At 49.2% G+C, this 23,045-nt stretch overlaps 1 protein-coding gene and 1 pseudogene across 1 annotated transcript; both read left to right on the forward strand.

The window, feature by feature from the left end:
• Window positions 1–559: 559 nt before the first annotated feature.
• LOC140066208 (UDP-glucuronosyltransferase 2A2 pseudogene) lies at window positions 560–2,806 on the forward strand (annotated as a pseudogene).
• A 5,853-nt stretch (window positions 2,807–8,659) lies between these two features.
• Window positions 8,660–16,849, forward strand: TOB1 (transducer of ERBB2, 1). The gene is made up of 2 exons (XM_072112766.1): window positions 8,660–8,817; window positions 14,938–16,849. The coding sequence occupies exon 2, from the start codon at window positions 15,006–15,008 to the stop codon at window positions 15,945–15,947; it is 942 nt and encodes a 313-aa protein (XP_071968867.1). The 5' UTR covers window positions 8,660–8,817; window positions 14,938–15,005; the 3' UTR covers window positions 15,948–16,849.
• Window positions 16,850–23,045: the final 6,196 nt, after the last annotated feature.

Genomic DNA, 23,045 nt, shown 5'->3' on the forward strand with positions numbered 1-23,045 from the left:
CTCCCGTCACCCGGCTCCCGCAGGGAGCCTGTGAGTCCCCCTCCCGTCACCCGGCTCCCGCAGGGAGCCTGTGAGTCCCCCTCCCGTCACGCGGCTCCCGCAGGGAGCCTGTGAGTCCCCCTCCCGTCACGCGGCTCCCGCAGGGAGCCTGTGAGTCCCCCTCCCGTCACGCGGCTCCCGCAGGGAGCCTGTGAGTCCCCCTCCCGTCACGCGGCTCCCGCAGGGAGCCTGTGAGTCCCCCTCCCGTCACGCGGCTCCCGCAGGGAGCCTGTGAGTCCCCCTCCCGTCACGCGGCTCCCGCAGGGAGCCTGTGAGTCCCCCTCCCGTCACGCGGCTCCCGCAGGGAGCCTGTGAGTCCCCCTCCCGTCACGCGGCTCCCGCAGGGAGCCTGTGAGTCCCCCTCCCGTCACCCGGCTCCCGCAGGGAGCCTGTGAGTCCCCCTCCCGTCACCCGGCTCCCGCAGGGAGCCTGTGAGTCCCCCTCCCGTCACCCGGCTCCCGCAGGGAGCCTGTGAGTCCCCCTCCTGTCACCCAGATCCTCGGTCTTCTCCTTTGGTCCTATGCCCGGTGGTTGCAGTCTGCGGCCTTCGTTGTACCTCAGTAAAGTTGTAGGCCCCATGACTTCTGGCCGTGCTCCAGAGGTCACATTTCATTCACAATTTCTCGCCCCGCCTGGGGGTAAAGTTCTACAAGCCACAATTCAGAGGATTAACTAAGATCTGTAAGATAAGGAGCCGGTAATTTTCTGCACACACAGACAGAGTGTTGGAGGTCTCGTAGTAGGAAGGTCGGGGCCTGCTATAGGACCTATAGGTGGAGCCACTATACAATGTCAGGATGACTCTGCAATATACGTTCAGCTTGGAGATCATAAACACTCCCTCTTTTCTCCTGCAACTTGCATATTGAGAAGCTCCAGCTTTCCTGAAGGTCTTCCATACATGAAACTGCTCTTCCATGGCTGCTGTAGGCAAGACGTACGGGGTCTCCCTCATGACATGCGTCCTGCTCCTTATATCATGTGCCCAGGCTGGGAAAATCCTTGTGGTACCAGTAGATGGAAGCCATTGGATTAATATCAAAATCCTCATGATGGAGCTGGTGCAGAGAGGACACGAGATGACCGTTCTTAGACCCTCGACCAGTCTTTACATTGAGGAATCTTCTGAAGACTACAAGGTGCTGACGATACCTATGTCCATACAACAAGCAATGAGCAGGAAGGACTTTGAAGACTATGCCTTGAACTGGATTTTCCAGCAAGCGTTCACCAAGCATGGGTCATCCTTCACCTTGGCATGGGAGTTCATCCAAGCTCTTCAGACAAGCACACAGATGGGCACCGTAGCCATTGGGGCCTTGTTTGAGAACCAGGAGATTCTGGAAGAGCTGAGGACTGGTGGCTTCGAGGTAATTCTTGCAGACCCTTACAATGTGGCAGGAGTGATGCTAGCCCATTACCTGAAGCTCCCAATAGTATTTTTTGGACGGTGGATGCCCACAGAGGATATGCATTTTGCTCTTGCTCCATCCCCACTCTCCTACGTACCCGTTATAAACTCTAGAATAACAGACCGGATGGTTTTCTCAGAAAGGGTTAAAAATGTGGTCCTCTATGGGCTATACCAGGCCGCCAGCCACCTCCTGATATACCCAGCCTACGACAAACTGGTTCAGCGCTATCTCAACACAGACATCCGCGTGTTTGACATGTACAAGAAGGCCGACATCTACCTGATGAAAGTGGACTTTGTGTTTGAGTTTCCCCGGCCAACCATGCCCAATTTCGTGTACATCGGGGGCTTCCAGTGCAAAGCCCCCAAACCCCTGACTCAGGACATCCAAGACTTCATGGATAACTCAGAGCACGGTGTTGTGGTCTTCTCTCTGGGCACCATCGTTAGGACCCTGCCGCTTAACATTGCCAGAGAGATCGCAGCGGGATTGGCTCGGCTGAAGGAGCGGGTAATCTGGCGTTACTCCGGAGAACCTTTGGACACCCTCGGGAATAACACCAAGACCGTTGAATGGCTTCCACAGAACGATCTTCTCAGTCACCCTAAGACCAAGGTATTCCTGGCACACGGTGGGGAAAACGGGGTCTATGAGGCCATTTGCCATGGTGTTCCCATAGTGGGGTTCCCACTTTTTGGTGACCAGTATGAAAATATCCTCCGCCTAAAAACCAGAGGAGCAGCTGTCCTCCTGGAGAAGGCTCAAGATATCACCGCTGATGATGTATTCAGTGCTGTACGTCAGGTTATCGATGACCCTACCTACAGCCGGGCCATGAAGCATCTCTCTGAGCTGCACCATGATGTCCCTGTTCCACCCAGAGACTTGGCCGTGTTCTGGACGGAGTTTGTCATGCGTCATGGAGGAGCCGGACATCTGCAGGCAGCGGGTAATGACCTCCCATGGTACCAGTATTATCTCCTGGATGTCACCGCTGTCCTGCTTACATCTCTTCTCCTCTGCTCTTACCTTACATACAAACTCCTCCGCGCTCTGCTGCGGAGCTGCTGCAGGAGGAAGCAAAGGAGGAAGCAGAAGAGATCATGAGGTCAGAGTCTTATCTGGAGGGTAAGAGGTAGATCTGGACCCTGCAGCCGCTGAAGATGCAGCCGAGTCATAGAAATGTCTGCAGCCGTGTGTGAACGTGTCTCAGAAGTCTGTATGTAAGGATGGAGGAGAATCTGCAGGCGCATCAGTGACGGTGTGACTGCAGCATGTGAATAGTGTCTTATACATCTGATACAATAACATTACACCCATGTGCTCTATGAAATAAAACATCTGCACAGTTCTGTTCTTGTCAGAGGCTTCACTATTCCGGATCATAGAGGGGGTCCGGAGCAGGGGACCTCCCATTACATTGTCCTATCTGTGTCCATAATGTTGTATAGCGCGGGAGCAGCGCCATCATGGGTTACCCAGGTGAAATGTAGCAACAGGAACATATATACATATAGGGGCTACCTATAATAGGGGCAGATCCCTAGAGCTGTAGTATCCTGATCCGATGCTCAAGCCGTGCTGTACACAGGGGGGCCCATCATGAAAGATGGGGGTCACTGTACCGGAGAACCATAATGACGGATACGGGTGAACAGAAGTCAAAACACATAATCTAGGATGGGGGTGTTCAAATCAGGGGGGCCAAAATATGAGATGGGGGTGTTCAAATGGGGGGGGGGCAAAATATGGGATGGGGGTGTTCAGGATGGGGGGGCCATATTATAGGATGGGGGTGTTCGGGATCGGGGGGCCAAAATATGGGATGGGGGTGTTCAGGATCGGGGGGGCCATATTATAGGATGGGGGTGTTGAGAATCGGGGGGCCATAATATAGGATGGGGGTGTTCAGGATCGGGGGGCATAATATAGGATGTGGGTGTTTAGGATCAGGGGCCCATAATAAAGGATCAGGGTGTTCAGGATTGAGGGGCCATAATATAGGGGGGGGGGCTACCGTATCAGGCACCCAGAGGTTTTACAGATCCGCCACAGCCGTCAGTGATTTTCTTCTTCTTTATTTTCCAAGACTCGTTTTATTTGTCTTATTTTTTTGTGTGATAAGTTACAGTTTCTTGGGTTTAATTTCCAGGGTCTTGGATTTACACAACTTCAATTTATACAGATTATAGGGGGCAGAAAGAAAGTTTACTTTTTTTTTTCTATTTAAAGCAAAGTCCAAATCATTAAACCATCAGGTTCTTTATCCTGCACAGAGAAAGCAGCAGAGCTCCTGGGTGATGGACCACAAGTCCCATGACCCCTCAGCAGCACATGCAGTCCTGGAGGTTCCCTGCACACGTGAATCAGTGTCGGCACAAGTCCCTGTCAGTCTTCACATCCATTGATACATTGTGGCACTGGCAGTTCTCCGGCAGATGTGTTCTACCACTGCAGGGGCTGCAAGGGGTAGTTGTAGAACTACAAGTCACATGACACCCAACTGTCCAATCCTAGTTTCCAGTTGTCCTCTATTCTGTGTTCTATATACAGTAGATTGTACAATCCCCCTCCCTGTCCTCTATACTGGGATCTATATACAGTACGGTAGATTGGACAACCCCACTCCCTGTCCTCTATACTGGGATCTATATAGGTGCAGGGAGAGGGCATCTCAGATATCGGTGCCTGTAATGACTGACACCTATGGGGTCCGTGGGCCCCTGGAGCAAGGTCTGGAGAGATGGAGAAGGAGCTCAGGGGTTCGTGCAGCTTCTCTACACATCGTCCTCTCTCCAGCACCTCCAACCCATTGGCCCACCGGGATTTTCCTCAGTGGGATGGATGACCAGTCTGCACTGTATACAGAGGTGTGAAAAATCATTTCCCTTTCCTGATTTTCTGAGTTTGTGTCACATAGGCCGCGTTCACACCAAGGCTCCAATCGTGATCACATGGAAACACAATTACTAAAAGCAATGTAATCAGGGGGAAGCCTTGGATCGTGTCTCAATGTGCGGCCTTAAATGTTTCAGGTCAACAAACTAATTTCCCTAAATAGACCTGCGTGACAAGGGGGAGTAGACCAAGAGATCCTCAGAAGTTCATGACTCCACCATGAGAAAGAGACAGGGCAAATATACGTAGTCTGCATGGCGGAGATCTGAGCTGAACACACCTGCTGAGCAAAGGAACATAAACCTGTCTCAGTTCTGTAAGAAAACTTGATTATCCCCAAATGTTTGGGAGAAGGACTGACACGACAAAGGTAGACCTAGAGGTGTATGTTATGCAGGGGTAGGGATTGGACTGGTGAGAGAGACAGACGGACCTGAGACTAAAACCCTTCCCAGCTATTCCTGCCTGATTGCCTTACCTACCCTAAGCGGTAGGTGACAACTGGTCAACATTTCCTTCCTGCCCCAAAGTGCAAACACTGAGACACGACAAAACAATCAGTGACGGATAGTTGCCAAATATAGAACCAAAAGGAAAATCCATTACAAAATTACCAAGCAAAAGGATAGTCCGAGAATTAGGCAAAGAGGCCAGAAGACAGAATGAACACAGCTAGCTCAGCACAAGGCTATAGAAATAGTGCACAAAACTTTATATGAAATGCTAGAGCCCCGGTCCAGAAGATGATTGGATCAGTTCTCCAACATCAGACACGGCAGCAATGAGAGGTTCTGTCAATCACAGTGGACCGGGGAAATAGAAGAAGTCCCCTATGTTGTTGTCGGAGGCTCGGAGCTCTTCCATGGATTGGTCCATTTCCTCCACCCATCTTCATTCGACGGGAGGGATAACTTTTCGCACCTTTTTCATGGTGGAGAGCCGACCCGGCAGCATGGAGAGGTGGTGGGGGAGAGCCAAGTGGAGGTGCCATCAATCCATAGCGATGTCCCATTCCCAGCACATGTGGAACATGGTGGAGCGCCGGCAGTTGGGTGACGCTGGGAGATAAGTTGTCCTATACCACTGGGCGAGGATCTTGTAGTCCCCTGGACTAGTCGCACCATAGAAAATAGAGACCCTATCGAGACAGGGGGTGAGGTATATACAGGGTAGATATACAGGGGGTGAGGTATACACAGGGGGTGAGGTATATACAGAGTAGATATACAGGGGGTGAGGTATATACAGGGTAGATATACAGGGGGTGAGGTATACACAGGGGGTGAGGTATATACAGAGTAGATATACAGGGGGTGAGGTATATACAGGGGGTGAGGTATATACAGGGGGTGAGGTATATACAGGGGGTGAGGTATATACAGGGGGTGAGGTATATACAGGGTAGATATACTGGGGGTGAGGTATATACAGGGTAGATATACTGGGGGTGAGGTGTATACAGGGTAGATATACAGGGGGTGAGGTGTATACAGGGTAGATATACAGGGGGTGAGGTATATACAGGGGGTGAGGTATACACAGGGTAGATATACAGGGGGTGAGGTATAAACAGGGTAGATATACAGGGGGTGAGGTATATACAGGGTAGATATACAGGGGGTGAGGTATATACAGGGGGTGAGGTATATACAGGGTAGATATACTGGGGGTGAGGTATATACAGGGTAGATATACTGGGGGTGAGGTGTATACAGGGTAGATATACAGGGGGTGAGGTGTATACAGGGTAGATATACAGGGGGTGAGGTATATACAGGGGGTGAGGTATACACAGGGTAGATATACAGGGGGTGAGGTATAAACAGGGTAGATATACAGGGGGTGAGGTATATACAGGGGGTGAGGTATATACAGGGTAGATATACTGGGGGTGAGGTATATACAGGGTAGATATACTGGGGGTGAGGTGTATACAGGGTAGATATACAGGGGGTGAGGTGTATACAGGGTAGATATACAGGGGGTGAGGTATATACAGGGGGTGAGGTATACACAGGGTAGATATACAGGGGGTGAGGTATAAACAGGGTAGATATACAGGGGGTGAGGTATATACAGGGTAGATATACAGGGGGTGAGGTATATACAGGGGTGAGGTATATACAGGGTAGATATATGGGGGATGTATACACAGGGGGTGAGGTATATACAGGGTAGATATACAGGGGGTGAGGTATATACAGGGTAGATATACAGGGGGTGAGGTATATACAGGGTAGATATACAGGGGGTGAGGTATATACAGGGTAGAGATACAGGGGGTGAGGTATATACAGGGTAGATATACTGGGGGTGAGGTGTATACAGGGTAGATATACAGGGGGTGAGGTGTATACAGGGTAGATATACAGAGGGTGAGGTATATACAGGGGGTGAGGTATACACAGGGTAGATATACAGGGGGTGAGGTATAAACAGGGTAGATATACAGGGGGTGAGGTATATACAGGGTAGATATACAGGGGGTGAGGTATATACAGGGGTGAGGTATATACAGGGTAGATATATGGGGGATGTATACACAGGGGGTGAGGTATATACAGGGGGTGAGGTATATACAGGGTAGATATACAGGGGGTGAGGTATATACAGGGTAGATATACAGGGGGTGAGGTATATACAGGGTAGATATACAGGGGGTGAGGTATATACAGGGTAGAGATACAGGGGGTGATGTATATACAGGGGGTGAGGTATATACAGGGGGTGAGGTATACACAGGGTAGATATACAGGGGTGAGGTATATACAGGGGGTGAGATATATACATGGTAGATATACAGGGGGTGAGGTATATACAGGGGGTGAGGTATATACAGGGTAGATATACAGGGGGTGAGGTATATACATGGTAGATATACAGGGGGTGAGGTATACACAGGGTAGATATACAGGGGGTGAGGTATACACAGGGTAGATATACAGGGGGTGAGGTATACACAGGGTAGATATACAGGGGGTGAGGTATACACAGGGTAGATATACAGGGGGTGAGGTATACACAGGGTAGATATACAGGGGTGAGGTATATACAGGGGGTGAGGTATATACAGGGTAGATATACAGGGGGTGAGGTATATACAGGGTAGAAATATAGGGGGTGAGGTATATACAAGGGGTGAGGTATATACAGGGTAGATATACAGGGGGTGAGGTATATACAGGGTAGATATACAGGGGGTGAGGTATATACAGGGTAGATATACAGGGGGTGAGGTATATACAGGGGGTGAGGTATATACAGGGTAGATATACTGGGGGTGAGGTATACACAGGGGGTGAGGTATATACAGGGGGTGAGGTATATACAGAGTAGATATACAGGGGGTGAGGTATACACATGGGGTGAGGTATATACAGGGGGTGAGGTATATACAGGGGGTGAGGTATATACAGGGGGTGAGGTATATACTGGGGGTGAGGTATACACAGGGGGTGAGGTATATACAGAGTAGATATACAGGGGGTGAGGTATACACAGGGGGTGAGGTATATACAGGGGGTGAGGTATATACAGGGGGTGAGGTATATACAGGGGGTGAGGTATATACTGGGGGTGAGGTATACACAGGGGGTGAGGTATATACAGAGTAGATATACAGGGGGTGAGGTATACACAGGGGGTGAGGTATATACAGGGGGTGAGGTATACACAGGGGGTGAGGTATATACAGGGGGTGAGGTATATACAGGGTAGATATACAGGGGGTGAGGTATATACAGGGTAGAAATATAGGGGGTGAGGTATATACAGGGTAGATATACAGGGGGTGAGGTATATACAGGGTAGATATGCAGGGGGTGAGGTATATACAGGGTAGATATACAGGGGGTGATGTATATACAGGGTAGATATACAGGGGGTGATGTATATACAGGGTAGATATACTGGGGGTGAGGTATATACTGGGGGTGAGGTATATACAGGGTAGATATATAGGGGAGGTATATACATAGTATGTTGTGTACAGAATATATACATAGGGGGCGTGGCTATACTCAGGACAGCTGTAGGTCACATGACTGCGCTTGACGTCAGGGCCCCGCCCATTGCAGTTGGCAGCACTCCTATAAATAGAGCCTTCATGTCTGTGATGAGTGACAGCTGAATCCGCCAATCACTTGACACCTGCTGACCCACATTTCTCAGCTCGCACATCTATTGGCTCCTTACTGTCCAATCACTTCTCCCAAATCGTCCAGCCTCGTGACGTACTTATCCCTCCCTCTCAACTGACAGCCACATTAACTTATAGGAGCGCGGTTTCTCTGAGGGCTCGCTTCGCTATTGGTAGAATTGTCCCTTCGTTCCCGCCCCTTGCTCGTAGAATGGCGGAGACCCCGTATAAATAATCTACCTGACAGGAGACGGGGCTCAAGTCAAGTACAACGCAGGGAGAGGGGCAGGAGCGGCCTAGCAGCCCCGGTGCGGAGGTGTCAGCTCGGTAAGGCCCGCTCCGTGTGTGACTGGACGCGGCTGGCGGGGACATATGTGACGGGGGCCGGGGCGGCTCTCAGCGGCCTCAACCTGTCCCTGAGCCGGAGCTGCTGCCTCTGCGGCCCGGACACAGCCGACACTCAGCGCCCGCGCGCAGCCGAGCACCCGACATATGTCACCGGAATCACAGCCCGGCCCGGGGTGACGTGTCAGGACCTCCGACCCGAGTGTGACAGGACCTGCAGGATACAGGCCCCTGTGTGTGTGACTGCCAGGACCTGCAGTGTACAGGCCCCTGTGTGTGTGACTGCCAGGACCTGCAGTGTACAGGCCCCTGTGTGTGTGACTGCCAGGACCTGCAGTGTACAGGCCCCTGTGTGTGTGACTGCCAGGACCTGCAGTGTACAGGCCCCTGTGTGTGTGACTGCCAGGACCTGCAGTGTACAGGCCCCTGTGTATGTGACTGACAGGACCTGCAGTGTACAGGCCCCTGTGTATGTGACTGACAGGACCTGCAGTGTACAGGATACAGGCCCCTGTGTATGTGACTGCCAGGACCTGCAGTGTACAGGCCCCTGTGTATGTGACTGCCAGGACCTGCAGTGTACAGGCCCCTGTGTATGTGACTGCCAGGACCTGCAGTGTACAGACCCCTGTGTATGTGACTGCCAGGACCTGCAGTGTACAGGATACAGGCCCCTGTGTGTGTGACTGCCAGGACCTGCAGTGTACAGGATACAGGCCCCTGTGTGTGTGACTGCCAGGACCTGCAGTGTACAGGATACAGGCCCCTGTGTGTGTGACAGGACCTGCAGTGTACAGGATACAGGCCCCTGTGTGTGTGACAGGACCTGCAGTGTACAGGATACAGGCCCCTGTGTGTGTGACAGGACCTGCAGTGTACAGGATACAGGCCCCTGTGTGTGTGACTGCCAGGACCTGCAGTGTACAGGATACAGGCCCCTGTGTGTGTGACTGCCAGGACCTGCAGTGTACAGGATACAGGCCCCTGTGTGTGTGACTGCCAGGACCTGCAGTGTACAGGCCCCTGTGTATGTGACTGCCAGGACCTGCAGTGTACAGGATACAGGCCCCTGTGTGTGTGACTGACAGGACCTGCAGTGTACAGGATACAGGCCCCTGTGTGTGTGACTGACAGGACCTGCAGTGTACAGGCCCCTGTGTATGTGACTGACAGGACCTGCAGTGTACAGGATACAGGCCCCTGTGTATGTGACTGACAGGACCTGCAGTGTACAGGCCCCTGTGTATGTGACTGACAGGACCTGCAGTGTACAGGCCCCTGTGTATGTGACTGACAGGACCTGCAGTGTACAGGCCCCTGTGTATGTGACTGACAGGACCTGCAGTGTACAGGCCCCTGTGTATGTGACTGACAGGACCTGCAGTGTACAGGCCCCTGTGTATGTGACTGACAGGACCTGCAGTGTACAGGCCCCTGTGTATGTGACTGACAGGACCTGCAGTGTACAGGCCCCTGTGTATGTGACTGACAGGACCTGCAGTGTACAGGCCCCTGTGTATGTGACTGACAGGACCTGCAGTGTACAGGCCCCTGTGTATGTGACTGACAGGACCTGCAGTGTACAGGCCCCTGTGTATGTGACTGACAGGACCTGCAGTGTACAGGCCCCTGTGTATGTGACTGACAGGACCTGCAGTGTACAGGCCCCTGTGTATGTGACTGACAGGACCTGCAGTGTACAGGCCCCTGTGTATGTGACTGACAGGACCTGCAGTGTACAGGCCCCTGTGTATGTGACTGACAGGACCTGCAGTGTACAGGCCCCTGTGTATGTGACTGACAGGACCTGCAGTGTACAGGCCCCTGTGTATGTGACTGACAGGACCTGCAGTGTACAGGATACAGGACCCTGTGTATGTGACTGACAGGACCTGCAGTGTACAGGATACAGGACCCTGTGTATGTGACTGCCAGGACCTGCAGTGTGCAGGATACAGGCCCCTGTGTATGTGTGACTGCCAGGACCTGCAGTGTACAGGCCCCTGTGTATGTGACTGTCAGGACCTGCAGTGTACAGGCCCCTGTGTATGTGACTGTCAGGACCTGCAGTGTACAGGCCCCTGTGTATGTGACTGACAGGACCTGCAGTGTACAGGCCCCTGTGTATGTGTGACTGCCGGGACCTGCAGTGTACAGGATACAGGCCCCTGTGTATGTGACTGACAGGACCTGCAGTGTACAGGCCCCTGTGTATGTGACTGACAGGACCTGCAGTGTACAGGCCCCTGTGTATGTGACTGACAGGACCTGCAGTGTACAGGCCCCTGTGTATGTGACTGACAGGACCTGCAGTGTACAGGATACAGGCCCCTGTGTATGTGACTGCCAGGACCTGCAGTGTACAGGATACAGGCCCCTGTGTATGTGTGACTGCCAGGACCTGCAGTGTACAGGATACAGGCCCCTGTGTGTGTGACTGCCAGGACCTGCAGTGTACAGGATACAGGCCCCTGTGTGTGTGACTGCCAGGACCTGCAGTGTACAGGCCCCTGTGTATGTGACTGCCAGGACCTGCAGTGTACAGGCCCCTGTGTGTGTGACTGCCAGGACCTGCAGTGTACAGGCCCCTGTGTGTGTGACTGACAGGACCTGCAGTGTACAGGCCCCTGTGTGTGTGACTGACAGGACCTGCAGTGTACAGGCCCCTGTGTGTGTGACTGACAGGACCTGCAGTGTACAGGCCCCTGTGTGTGTGACTGACAGGACCTGCAGGGTACAGGCCCCTGTGTGTGTGACTGACAGGACCTGCAGTGTACAGGGTACAGGCCCCTGTGTGTGTGACTGCCAGGACCTGCAGTGTACAGGGTACAGGCCCCTGTGTGTGTGACTGCCAGGACCTGCAGTGTACAGGATACAGGCCCCTGTGTATGTGTGACTGCCAGGACCTGCAGTGTACAGGATACAGGCCCCTGTGTGTGTGACTGCCAGGACCTGCAGTGTACAGGATACAGGCCCCTGTGTGTGTGACTGCCAGGACCTGCAGTGTACAGGATACAGGCCCCTGTGTGTGTGACTGCCAGGACCTGCAGTGTACAGGATACAGGCCCCTGTGTGTGTGACTGCCAGGACCTGCAGTGTACAGGATACAGGCCCCTGTGTGTGTGACTGCCAGGACCTGCAGTGTACAGGATACAGGCCCCTGTGTGTGTGACTGCCAGGACCTGCAGTGTACAGGCCCCTGTGTGTGTGACTGCCAGGACCTGCAGTGTACAGGCCCCTGTGTGTGTGACTGCCAGGACCTGCAGTGTACAGGCCCCTGTGTGTGTGACTGCCAGGACCTGCAGTGTACAGGCCCCTGTGTGTGTGACTGCCAGGACCTGCAGTGTACAGGCCCCTGTGTGTGTGACTGCCAGGACCTGCAGTGTACAGGCCCCTGTGTGTGTGACTGCCAGGACCTGCAGTGTACAGGCCCCTGTGTGTGTGACTGCCAGGACCTGCAGTGTACAGGCCCCTGTGTGTGTGACTGCCAGGACCTGCAGTGTACAGGCCCCTGTGTGTGTGACTGCCAGGACCTGCAGTGTACAGGCCCCTGTGTGTGTGACTGCCAGGACCTGCAGTGTACAGGCCCCTGTGTGTGTGACTGACAGGACCTGCAGTGTACAGGATACAGGCCCCTGTGTATGTGTGACTGCCAGGACCTGCAGTGTACAGGATACAGGCCCCTGTGTATGTGTGACTGCCAGGACCTGCAGTGTACAGGATACAGGCCCCTGTGTGTGTGACTGCCAGGACCTGCAGTGTACAGGATACAGGCCCCTGTGTATGTGTGACTGCCAGGACCTGCAGTGTACAGGATACAGGCCCCTGTGTATGTGTGACTGCCAGGACCTGCAGTGTACAGGATACAGGCCCCTGTGTGTGTGACTGCCAGGACCTGCAGTGTACAGGATACAGGCCCCTGTGTGTGTGACTGCCAGGACCTGCAGTGTACAGGATACAGGCCCCTGTGTGTGTGACTGACAGGACCTGCAGTGTACAGGATACAGGCCCCTGTGTGTGTGACTGACAGGACCTGCAGTGTACAGGATACAGGCCCCTGTGTGTGTGACTGCCAGGACCTGCAGTGTACAGGATACAGGCCCCTGTGTGTGTGACTGACAGGACCTGCAGTGTACAGGATACAGGCCCCTGTGTGTGTGACTGCCAGGACCTGCAGTGTACAGGATACAGGCCCCTGTGTGTGTGACTGCCAGGACCTGCAGTGTGTGTACAGGATACAGGCCCCTGTGTGTGTGACTGCCAGGACCTGCAGTGTACAGGATACAGGCCCCTGTGTGTGTGACTGCCAGGACCTGCAGTGTACAGGATACAGGCCCCTGTGTATGTGTGACTGCCAGGACCTGCAGTGTACAGGATACAGGCCCCTGTGTGTGTGACTGCCGGGACCTGTAGTGGGTTCTGCATGTAATGTATAGTAGTTGTAGGGTCCTGTGTGTGGCCATTAGTATGTAATGTAGGGGCTGTCAGGGTCCTGTATGTAATCTGTACATATAGTTGTCACTGACTGGCCTAGTATGTAATGTATAGGGGCCATATGTCCTGTATGATGAGCATATATATGTATATAATGTCCATATGTATCATGTATGTAACGCTCCGCACACATCTGCCCTGGGTATAGTAACCTGTATATAATGTGCCACCTATAGTCTCTGGTATAACCCTGGCGCTGGGCATGGGCTGTGCACTCCTGGTCTGTGCTCGCCCTGGGCTGCTGTATGGGGCGTTCTCGCCCTGCTGTGGGCTGTAGTATGGGGCGTTCTCTCCCTGCTGTGGGCTGCTGTATGGGGCGTTCTCGCCCTGCCCTGGGCTGCTGTATGGGGCGTTCTCGCCCTGCTGTGGGCTGTAGTATGGGGCGTTCTCGCCCTGCCCTGGGCTGCTGTATGGGGCGTTCTCGCCCTGCCCTGGGCTGCTGTATGGGGCGTTCTCGCCCTGCCCTGGGCTGCTGTATGGGGCGTTCTCGCCCTGCCCTGGGCTGCTGTATGGGGCGTTCTCGCCCTGCCCTGGGCTGCTGTATGGGGCGTTCTCGCCCTGCCCTGGGCTGCTGTATGGGGCGTTCTCGCCCTGCTGTGGGCTGCTGTATGGGGTGTTCTCGCCCTGCCCTGCCCTGGGCTGCTGTATGGGGCGTTCTCGCCCTGCCCTGGGCTGCTGTATGGGGCGTTCTCGCCCTGCTGTGGGCTGTATTATGGGGCGTTCTCGCCCTCCTGTGGGCGTGTTGCTCTGTGACAGGTCTGACATGTTTTATTAAGTACTTTTCTTGCGTCTTGCTCTCTGTTCTCCACCCCTGCTGATCCAAGCAAATGTGTAAAGGTCGCCTTGTAGCGTCCCGCAGATTGTGTTACCTCCAGGGGGAGGGGGCCGGGGGCCGCGCGGGGATTAGGCTGCCTCCTGCACAGTCACAGAGTTCAGGGTGTGCTGTGTGTGAGGCCCGGACCTGTGCTGCACCAGGTAGATCTGGATGGGAGATGAGGTCCGGAAACTGCAGGCCAGAGGTCGTGTTCTGCAGCTCCCAGAACTCCTCGTCTTGTGATCCAACCTGTTTATACCTGGGACGACCCGGAGAAAGCTCGGAGCGCAGCAAATATTGACTCTTCGTGTGCCGAGAGCTGGCGCTGTGTACACGGAGAGGGGACAGTGTCTGACTAGTATTCATGATACTCTATGTAGAGCTTTATGTGTTCTCTGCCGGGTCAATCACTGTGACCCGGGCCTCACCTTTATGTCCAGCACGATCCGGGGCCTCGGTGCCATATGGATAATGAGGGGGGGGGGGGCGGTATATTATACATCTGCTCCACAATCAGACATGTGACCCAGACCTCACCTTTATGTCCGGCAGGATCGGGGGCCTCGGTGCAATATGGGTAATAGGGGGAGGTATATTATACATCTGCTCCACAATCAGACATGTGACCCAGACCTCACCTTTATGTCCGGCAGGATCGGGGGCCTCGGTGCCATATGGATAATGGGGGGGGGGGGGGGGGGTATATTATAGATCTGCTCCACAATCAGACATGTGATGTAGAACTTCACCATTTACAACCAAAACTGACCGGATTTTCTTTATATTTTTTTCAGGAGAAACCAAAGGCTTTCAGCGTTGCTTCCTCCCTGCCACATTGTCGCCATCTTTGCTGGGATCAGATATGCAGCTTGAAATCCAGGTAGCTCTGAATTTTATCATTTCTTATCTGTATAACAAGCTGCCGCGGAGGAGGGTCAACATCTTTGGGGAAGAACTCGAGAGGCTTCTGAAGAAGAAATATGAGGGGCACTGGTATCCGGACAAACCTTACAAGGGTTCGGGGTACAGGTGCATACACGTGGGGGAGAAGGTGGAGCCGGTCATAGAGCAGGCGGCCAATGAAAGCGGCCTGGACATTGAAGATATCCGCAGGAACCTCCCCCAGGACCTCAATGTGTGGGTGGACCCTTCCGAGGTCTCCTACCAGATCGGGGAGAAGGGACAAGTCAAAGTTCTCTACGTTGATGACAACAATGAGAACGGCGCGGAGCTGGATAAGGAGATTAAGAACAGTTTTAACCCCGAGGCCCAGGCCTTCATGCCCATCACTGACCAAGCGTCTCCCGTCTCCAGCTCGCCATCGCCCCCCTTTGGTGACTCCGCTACAGTAAGCCCCAGCTTCATGCCCAGAGCCACCCCCCAGCCTTTAACCTTCACCACTGCCACTTTTGCCGCCACCAAGTTCGGATCTACAAAAATGAAGACGAACGCCCGGAATAAGCTGGCGCGCTCCTCCCCGACGCAGTTCGGCTTCAATGTGAATAACTTGTTAAAGCAGAGCGCCATGTCGTCGTCCGTGCACTCTGTCTACAGCCTTGGCCTTAGCAACCTCCCTCAGAAGACGTCCGCCCTCTCCCCCAACGCTAAGGAGTTCATCTTCCCTGGTGTCCCGGATCCCGGCCGCTCGGGTGACCTGGGCCCGCTACCCTACAGCAGCGCCTTTGACGTGTTTGCAGCTTATGGCGGCCTCAATGACAAGTCCCTGGTGGAAGGATTGAGCTTGAGCCTGAGTAACGTGCAGTACAGTAACCAGCAATTCCAGCCGCCGGTGATGGCGAACTAACCGGAGCGCCGCCGCTTCCTGATCCAAAGTATTGTACAAGCTGCATGACCGTCGCCCTCTTACTCGCCCTCAGCTTGTCGCCCCTGTACATCCGAGGTCGGTTGCAGAAGCACATCATTTTTCTCCTCATTTAATCTTTCTATTTTTCTCGTTTTTTCTTTGGTTCGGCAGAAACTTTACCTTCTGTGTTCACTACATTTTTTTAATGGATTATTGCCTCTTACAGTATTTAGAAGCTAATTTTTTATAGGCATTTTTTTTGTTCTGTTTTTCTAAAATTGAAACCTTCTCGTCCTGTATAATACACGACTCATAGGCCGTCCTGCCTGAAAGGTGGATACGGGAGGAGGGGTAAAAAAAAAAATAAATAAATTAAAATAAATAAATTAAAGAAAATATATATATATTGTCTAAATGTATAAAGGGGAATGAGTTTTTTTTTCCAGCTCTGTCTGTGTTTTATATCTAAATATATTTACATGACACATTTCAAGATTTTTACGGATCTGTGATTCCTTCAGCAGCTTTATGTAGGGTTTTTTTTTGTTTAGTTTTTTTTATTAATTTCTCGAGTTGTAAAGTCTTGGGAGACTCCAGGTGTTCAAAAAAATAAAAAATAAAAAAGTAAAAGTTTATTCCTCGCTGTATCTTATAATATAGAGGAGAACCTGTAATTTCAGAGTTGTATTTTCTGTTACAAATTGAGATTTTTGCTATATAAGATGGAGAATATGTCATTGTAATTTTTGTATCTAAATTGTGCAATACTTGATAAAAAAAAAAAAAAAAGAGATGTTAAAGTCTATGAAGTCAGTGTCTTACATGTTAAGAGCTGAGATAGTTTCTATTTAGTTTGTATTAAAATTATTTTAAATTAAAGTAATCTTCATTTTGGTACTGAAGCTTTCGGTGTCATGTTTTTCTTGTCTCCCCCCATATCGAAGGGGGAGGAGGGGTCTGCCCTGACACAATAAAAGTTGCTGCTGTGGTGTAATGAATGGCTTCACCTCCATTCATGGTCCAGACCGGAGCGTCAGCATCTCTGCCTCTGTGCGCGATTAATAGGGAATCAATGGAAACGCTGAGTTACTTGTTACAAAGTGAATGGAATTTTTTTTTTTTTCTCCCCTAGGCTGACGAGGAGGGTGATGATTCTGGATAAAAGTGGGAAATTCTCTAGAGCGTCAGACGCTTTATGGGAAGGTGTAAAGCTTTGTGACAGGGCAAAAGCATCATAGACCCCCACTATGTAACTCTCAGTCTATACCCCACATGATCAGCGCCTCTCCTGAAATACTCTGTGCTGCTGTGTCCTGCTCCCCACTATGTAACTCTCAGTCTATACCCCACATGATCAGCTCCTCTCCTGAAATACTCTGTGCTGCTGTGTCCTGCTCCCCCACTATGTAACTCTCAGTCTATACCCCACATGATCAGCTCCTCTCCTGAAATACTCTGTGCTGCTGTGTCCTGCTCCTCCACTATGTAACTCTCAGTCTATACCCCACATGATCAGCTCCTCTCCTGAAATACTCTGTGCTGCTGTGTCCTGCTCCTCCACTATGTAACTCTCAGTCTATACCCCACATGATCAGCTCCTCTCCTGAAATACTCTGTGCTGCTGTGTCCTGCTCCCCCACTATGTAACTCTCAGTCTATACCCCACATGATCAGCTCCTCTCCTGAAATACTCTGTGCTGCTGTGTCCTGCTCCCCCACTATGTAACTCTCAGTCTATACCCCACATGATCAGCTCCTCTCCTGAAATACTCTGTGCTGCTGTGTCCTGCTCCCCACTATGTAACTCTCAGTCTATACCCCACATGATCAGCTCCTCTCCTGAAATACTCTGTGCTGCTGTGTCCTGCTCCTCCACTATGTAACTCTCAGTCTATACCCCACATGATCAGCTCCTCTCCTGAAATACTCTGTGCTGCTGTGTCCTGCTCCCCACTATGTAACTCTCAGTCTATACCCCACATGATCAGCTCCTCTCCTGAAATACTCTGTGCTGCTGTGTCCTGCTCCCCACTATGTAACTCTCAGTCTATACCCCACATGATCAGCTCCTCTCCTGAAATACTCTGTGCTGCTGTGTCCTGCTCCTCCACTATGTAACTCTCAGTCTATACCCCACATGATCAGCTCCTCTCCTGAAATACTCTGTGCTGCTGTGTCCTGCTCCCCCACTATGTAACTCTCAGTCTATACCCCCCACATGATCAGCTCCTCTCCTGAAATACTCTGTGCTGCTGTGTCCTGCTCCCCACTATGTAACTCTCAGTCTATACCCCACATGATCAGCTCCTCTCCTGAAATACTCTGTGCTGCTGTGTCCTGCTCCCCCACTATGTAACTCTCAGTCTATACCCCCCACATGATCAGCTCCTCTCCTGAAATACTCTGTGCTGCTGTGTCCTGCTCCCCCACTATGTAACTCTCAGTCTATACCCCCCACATGATCAGCTCCTCTCCTGAAATACTCTGTGCTGCTGTGTCCTGCTCCTCCACTATGTAACTCTCAGTCTATACCCCACATGATCAGCTCCTCTCCTGAAATACTCTGTGCTGCTGTGTCCTGCTCCCCCACTATGTAACTCTCAGTCTATACCCCCCACATGATCAGCTCCTCTCCTGAAATACTCTGTGCTGCTGTGTGCTGCTCCCCCACTATGTAACTCTCAGTCTATACCCCACATGATCAGCTCCTCTCCTGAAATACTCTGTGCTGCTGTGTCCTGCTCCCCCACTATGTAACTCTCAGTCTATACCCCACATGATCAGCTCCTCTCCTGAAATACTCTGTGCTGCTGGGACCTCCACCCTTTGTTCTCCCCAGGACACTACATAACCTGGATGACACATTGTAGCAGCACAGGTCATTCAGTGATGTCACTAGTAAATAGCAACAAAACAAGGTGATACAATGTATCGCATGAGAAAGAGGGGAAGAAATGTCTGGAATGTGACATCTCTGCCTGATACACAGCGGTGACGCCCAGGGGAGGTGTCACACTTCACTTTTAAGGGTTAACTGATTATAATCCGGGGCTGTGCCTGACTGTAAACTGCACTGAAAACTCCTTGCAAGAAGCTAAGGAAATATTAAAAAAATTATGAGGAATTATTCCCATCCTCCACAGTATCCCGTGTGATCTGCACAGATGAATCATTGTATTTTTATCTCATGCATTTCCATTCACTACATGCAGTGTCGTCACAGTAGCATCTACCTGAGACATTTCACACAGGAGAGAGAAGAGCCCAGATACCCAGATCAGGACTTTACACCTCACCCACAGCGCAATAATATATCCATGGGGGCAGTATTATAGTAGTTATATTCCTGTACATAGGGGGCAGTATTATAGTAGTTATATTCCTGTACATAGGGGGCAGTATTATATTAGTTATATTCCTGTACATAGGGGGCAGTATTATAGTAGTTATATTCCTGTACATAGGGGGCAGTATTATAGTAGTTATATTCCTGTACATAGGGGGCAGTATTATAGTAGTTATATACCTGTACATAGGGGGCAGTATTATAGTAGTTATATTCCTGTACATAGGGGGCAGTATTATAGTAGTTATATCCCTGTACATAGGGGGCAGTATTATAGTAGTTATATTCCTGTACATAGGGGGCAGTATTATAGTAGTTATATTCTTGTACATAGGGGGCAGTATTATAGTAGTTATATACCTGTACATAGGGGGCAGTATTATAGTAGTTATATACCTGTACATAGGGGGCAGTATTATAGTAGTTATATTCTTGTATATAGGGGGCAGTATTATAGTAGTTATATTCTTGTACATAGGGGGCAGTATTATAGTAGTTATATTCCTGTACATAGGGGGCAGTATTATAGTAGTTATATTCTTGTACATAGGGGGCAGTATTATAGTAGTTATATTCCTGTACATAGGGGGCAGTATTATAGTAGTTATATTCTTGTACATAGGGGGCAGTATTATAGTAGTTATATACCTGTACATAGGGGGCAGTATTATAGTAGTTATATACCTGTACATAGGGGGCAGTATTATAGTAGTTATATTCTTGTATATAGGGGGCAGTATTATAGTAGTTATATTCTTGTACATAGGGGGCAGTATTATAGTAGTTATATTCCTGTACATAGGGGGCAGTATTATAGTAGTTATATTCCTGTACATAGGGGGAAGTATTATAGTAGTTATATTCCTGTACATAGGGGGCAGTATTATAGTAGTTATATTCCTGTACATAGGGGGCAGTATTATAGTAGTTATATCCCTGTACATAGGGGGAAGTATTATAGTAGTTATATTCCTGTACATAGGGGGCAGTATTATAGTAGTTATATTCCTGTACATAGGGGGCAGTATTATAGTAGTTATATCCCTGTACATAGGGGGCAGTATTATAGTAGTTATATCCCTGTACATAGGGGGCAGTATTATAGTAGTTATATTCCTGTACATAGGGGGCAGTATTATAGTAGTTATATTCTTGTACATAGGGGGCAGTATTATAGTAGTTATATTCCTGTACATAGGGGGCAGTATTATAGTAGTTATATTCCTGTACATAGGGGGCAGTATTATAGTAGTTATATTCCTGTACATAGGGGGCAGTATTATAGTAGTTATATTCCTGTACATAGGGGGCAGTATTATAGTAGTTATATTCCTGTACATAGGGGGCAGTATTATAGTAGTTATATTCCTGTACATAGGGGGCAGTATTATAGTAGTTATATTCCTGTACATAGGGAGCAGTATTATAGTAGTTATATTCCTGTACATAGGGAGCAGTTTTATAGTAGTTATATTCCTGTACATAGGGGGCAGTATTATAGTAGTTATATTCCTGTACATAGGGAGCAGTATTATAGTAGTTATATTCCTGTACATAGGGGGCAGTATTATAGTAGTTATATTCCTGTACATAGGGGGCAGTATTATAGTAGTTATATTCCTGTACATAGGGGGCAGTATTATAGTAGTTATATTCTTGTACATAGGGGGCAGTATTATAGTAGTTATATTCCTGTACATAGGGGGCAGTATTATAGTAGTTATATTCCTGTACATAGGGGCCAGTATTATAGTAGTTATATTCCTGTACATAGGGGGCAGTATTATAGTAGTTATATTTTTGTACATAGGGGGCAGTATTATAGTAGTTATATTCTTGTACATAGGGGGCAGTATTATAGTAGTTATATTCTTGTACATAGGGGGGCAGTATTATAGTAGTTATATTCCTGTACATAGGGGGCAGTATTATAGTAGTTATATTCCTGTACATAGGGGGCAGTATTATAGTAGTTATATTCCTGTACATAGGGGGCAGTATTATAGTAGTTATATTCCTGTACATAGGGGGCAGTATTATAGTAGTTATATTCTTGTACATAGGGGGCAGTATTATAGTAGTTATATTCCTGTACATAGGGGGCAGTATTATAGTAGTTATATTCTTGTACATAGGGGGCAGTATTATAGTAGTTATATTCCTGTACATAGGGGGCAGTATTATAGTAGTTATATTTTTGTACATAGGGGGCAGTATTATAGTAGTTATATTCTTGTACATAGGGGGCAGTATTATAGTAGTTATATTCTTGTACATAGGGGGCAGTATTATAGTAGTTATATTCTTGTACATAGGGGGCAGTATTATAGTAGTTATATTCTTGTACATAGGGGGCAGTATTATAGTAGTTATATTCCTGTACATAGGGGGCAGTATTATAGTAGTTATATCCCTGTACATAGGGGGCAGTATTATAGTAGTTATATTCCTGTACATAGGGGGCAGTATTATAGTAGTTATATTCCTGTACATAGGGGGCAGTATTATAGTACTTATATTCTTGTACATAGGGGGGCAGTATTATAGTAGTTATATTCCTGTACATAGGGGGCAGTATTATAGTAGTTATATTCTTGTACATAGGGGGCAGTATTATAGTAGTTATATTCTTGTACATAGGGGGCAGTATTATAGTAGTTATATTCTTGTACATAGGGGGCAGTATTATAGTAGTTATATTCTTGTACATAGGGGGCAGTATTATAGTAGTTATATTCTTGTACATAGGGGGCAGTATTATAGTAGTTATATTCCTGTACATAGGGGGGCAGTATTATAGTAATTATATTCCTGTACATAGGGGGCAGTATTATAGTAGTTATATTCCTGTACATAGGGGGCAGTATTATAGTAGTTATATTCTTGTACATAGGGGACAGTATTATAGTAGTTATATTCTTGTACATAGGGGGCAGTATTATAGTAGTTATATTCCTGTACACAGGGGGCAGTATTATAGTAGTTATATTCCTGTACACAGGGGGCAGTATTATAGTAGTTATATTCCTGTACACAGGGGGCAGTATTATAGTAGTTATATCCCTGTACATAGGGGGCAGTATTATAGTAGTTATATTCTTGTACATAGGGGGCAGTATTATAGTAGTTATATTCCTGTACATAGGGGCAGTATTATAGTAGTTATATTCCTGTACATAGGGGGCAGTATTATGGTAGTTATATTCCTGTACATAGGGGGCAGTATTATGGTAGTTATATTCCTGTACATAGGGGGCAGTATTATAGTAGTTATATCCCTGTACATAGGGAGCAGTATTATAGTAGTTATATCCTTGTACATAGGGGGCAGTATTATAGTAGTTATATTCCTGTACATAGGGGGCAGTATTATAGTAGTTATATTCCTGTACATAGGGGACAGTATTATAGTAGTTATATTCCAGTACATAGGGGGCAGTATTATAGTAGTTATATTCCTGTAAATAGGGAGCAGTATTATAGTAGTTATATTCCTGTACATAGGGGACAGTATTATAGTAGTTATTTTCCAGTACATAGGGGGCAGTATTATAGTAGTTATATTCCTGTGCATAGGGAGCAGTATTATAGTAGTTATATCCTTGTACATAGGGGGCAGTATTATAGTAGTTATATTCCTGTACATAGCAGGCAGTATTATAGTAGTTATATTCCTATACATAGGGGGCAGTATTATAGTAGTATAGTAGTTATATTCCTGTACATAGGGGACAGTATTATAGTAGTTATTT

The sequence above is a fragment of the Engystomops pustulosus genome, chromosome 6 (genome assembly GCF_040894005.1).
Source record: "Engystomops pustulosus chromosome 6, aEngPut4.maternal, whole genome shotgun sequence".
NCBI classification, from domain to species: domain Eukaryota; kingdom Metazoa; phylum Chordata; class Amphibia; order Anura; family Leptodactylidae; genus Engystomops; species Engystomops pustulosus.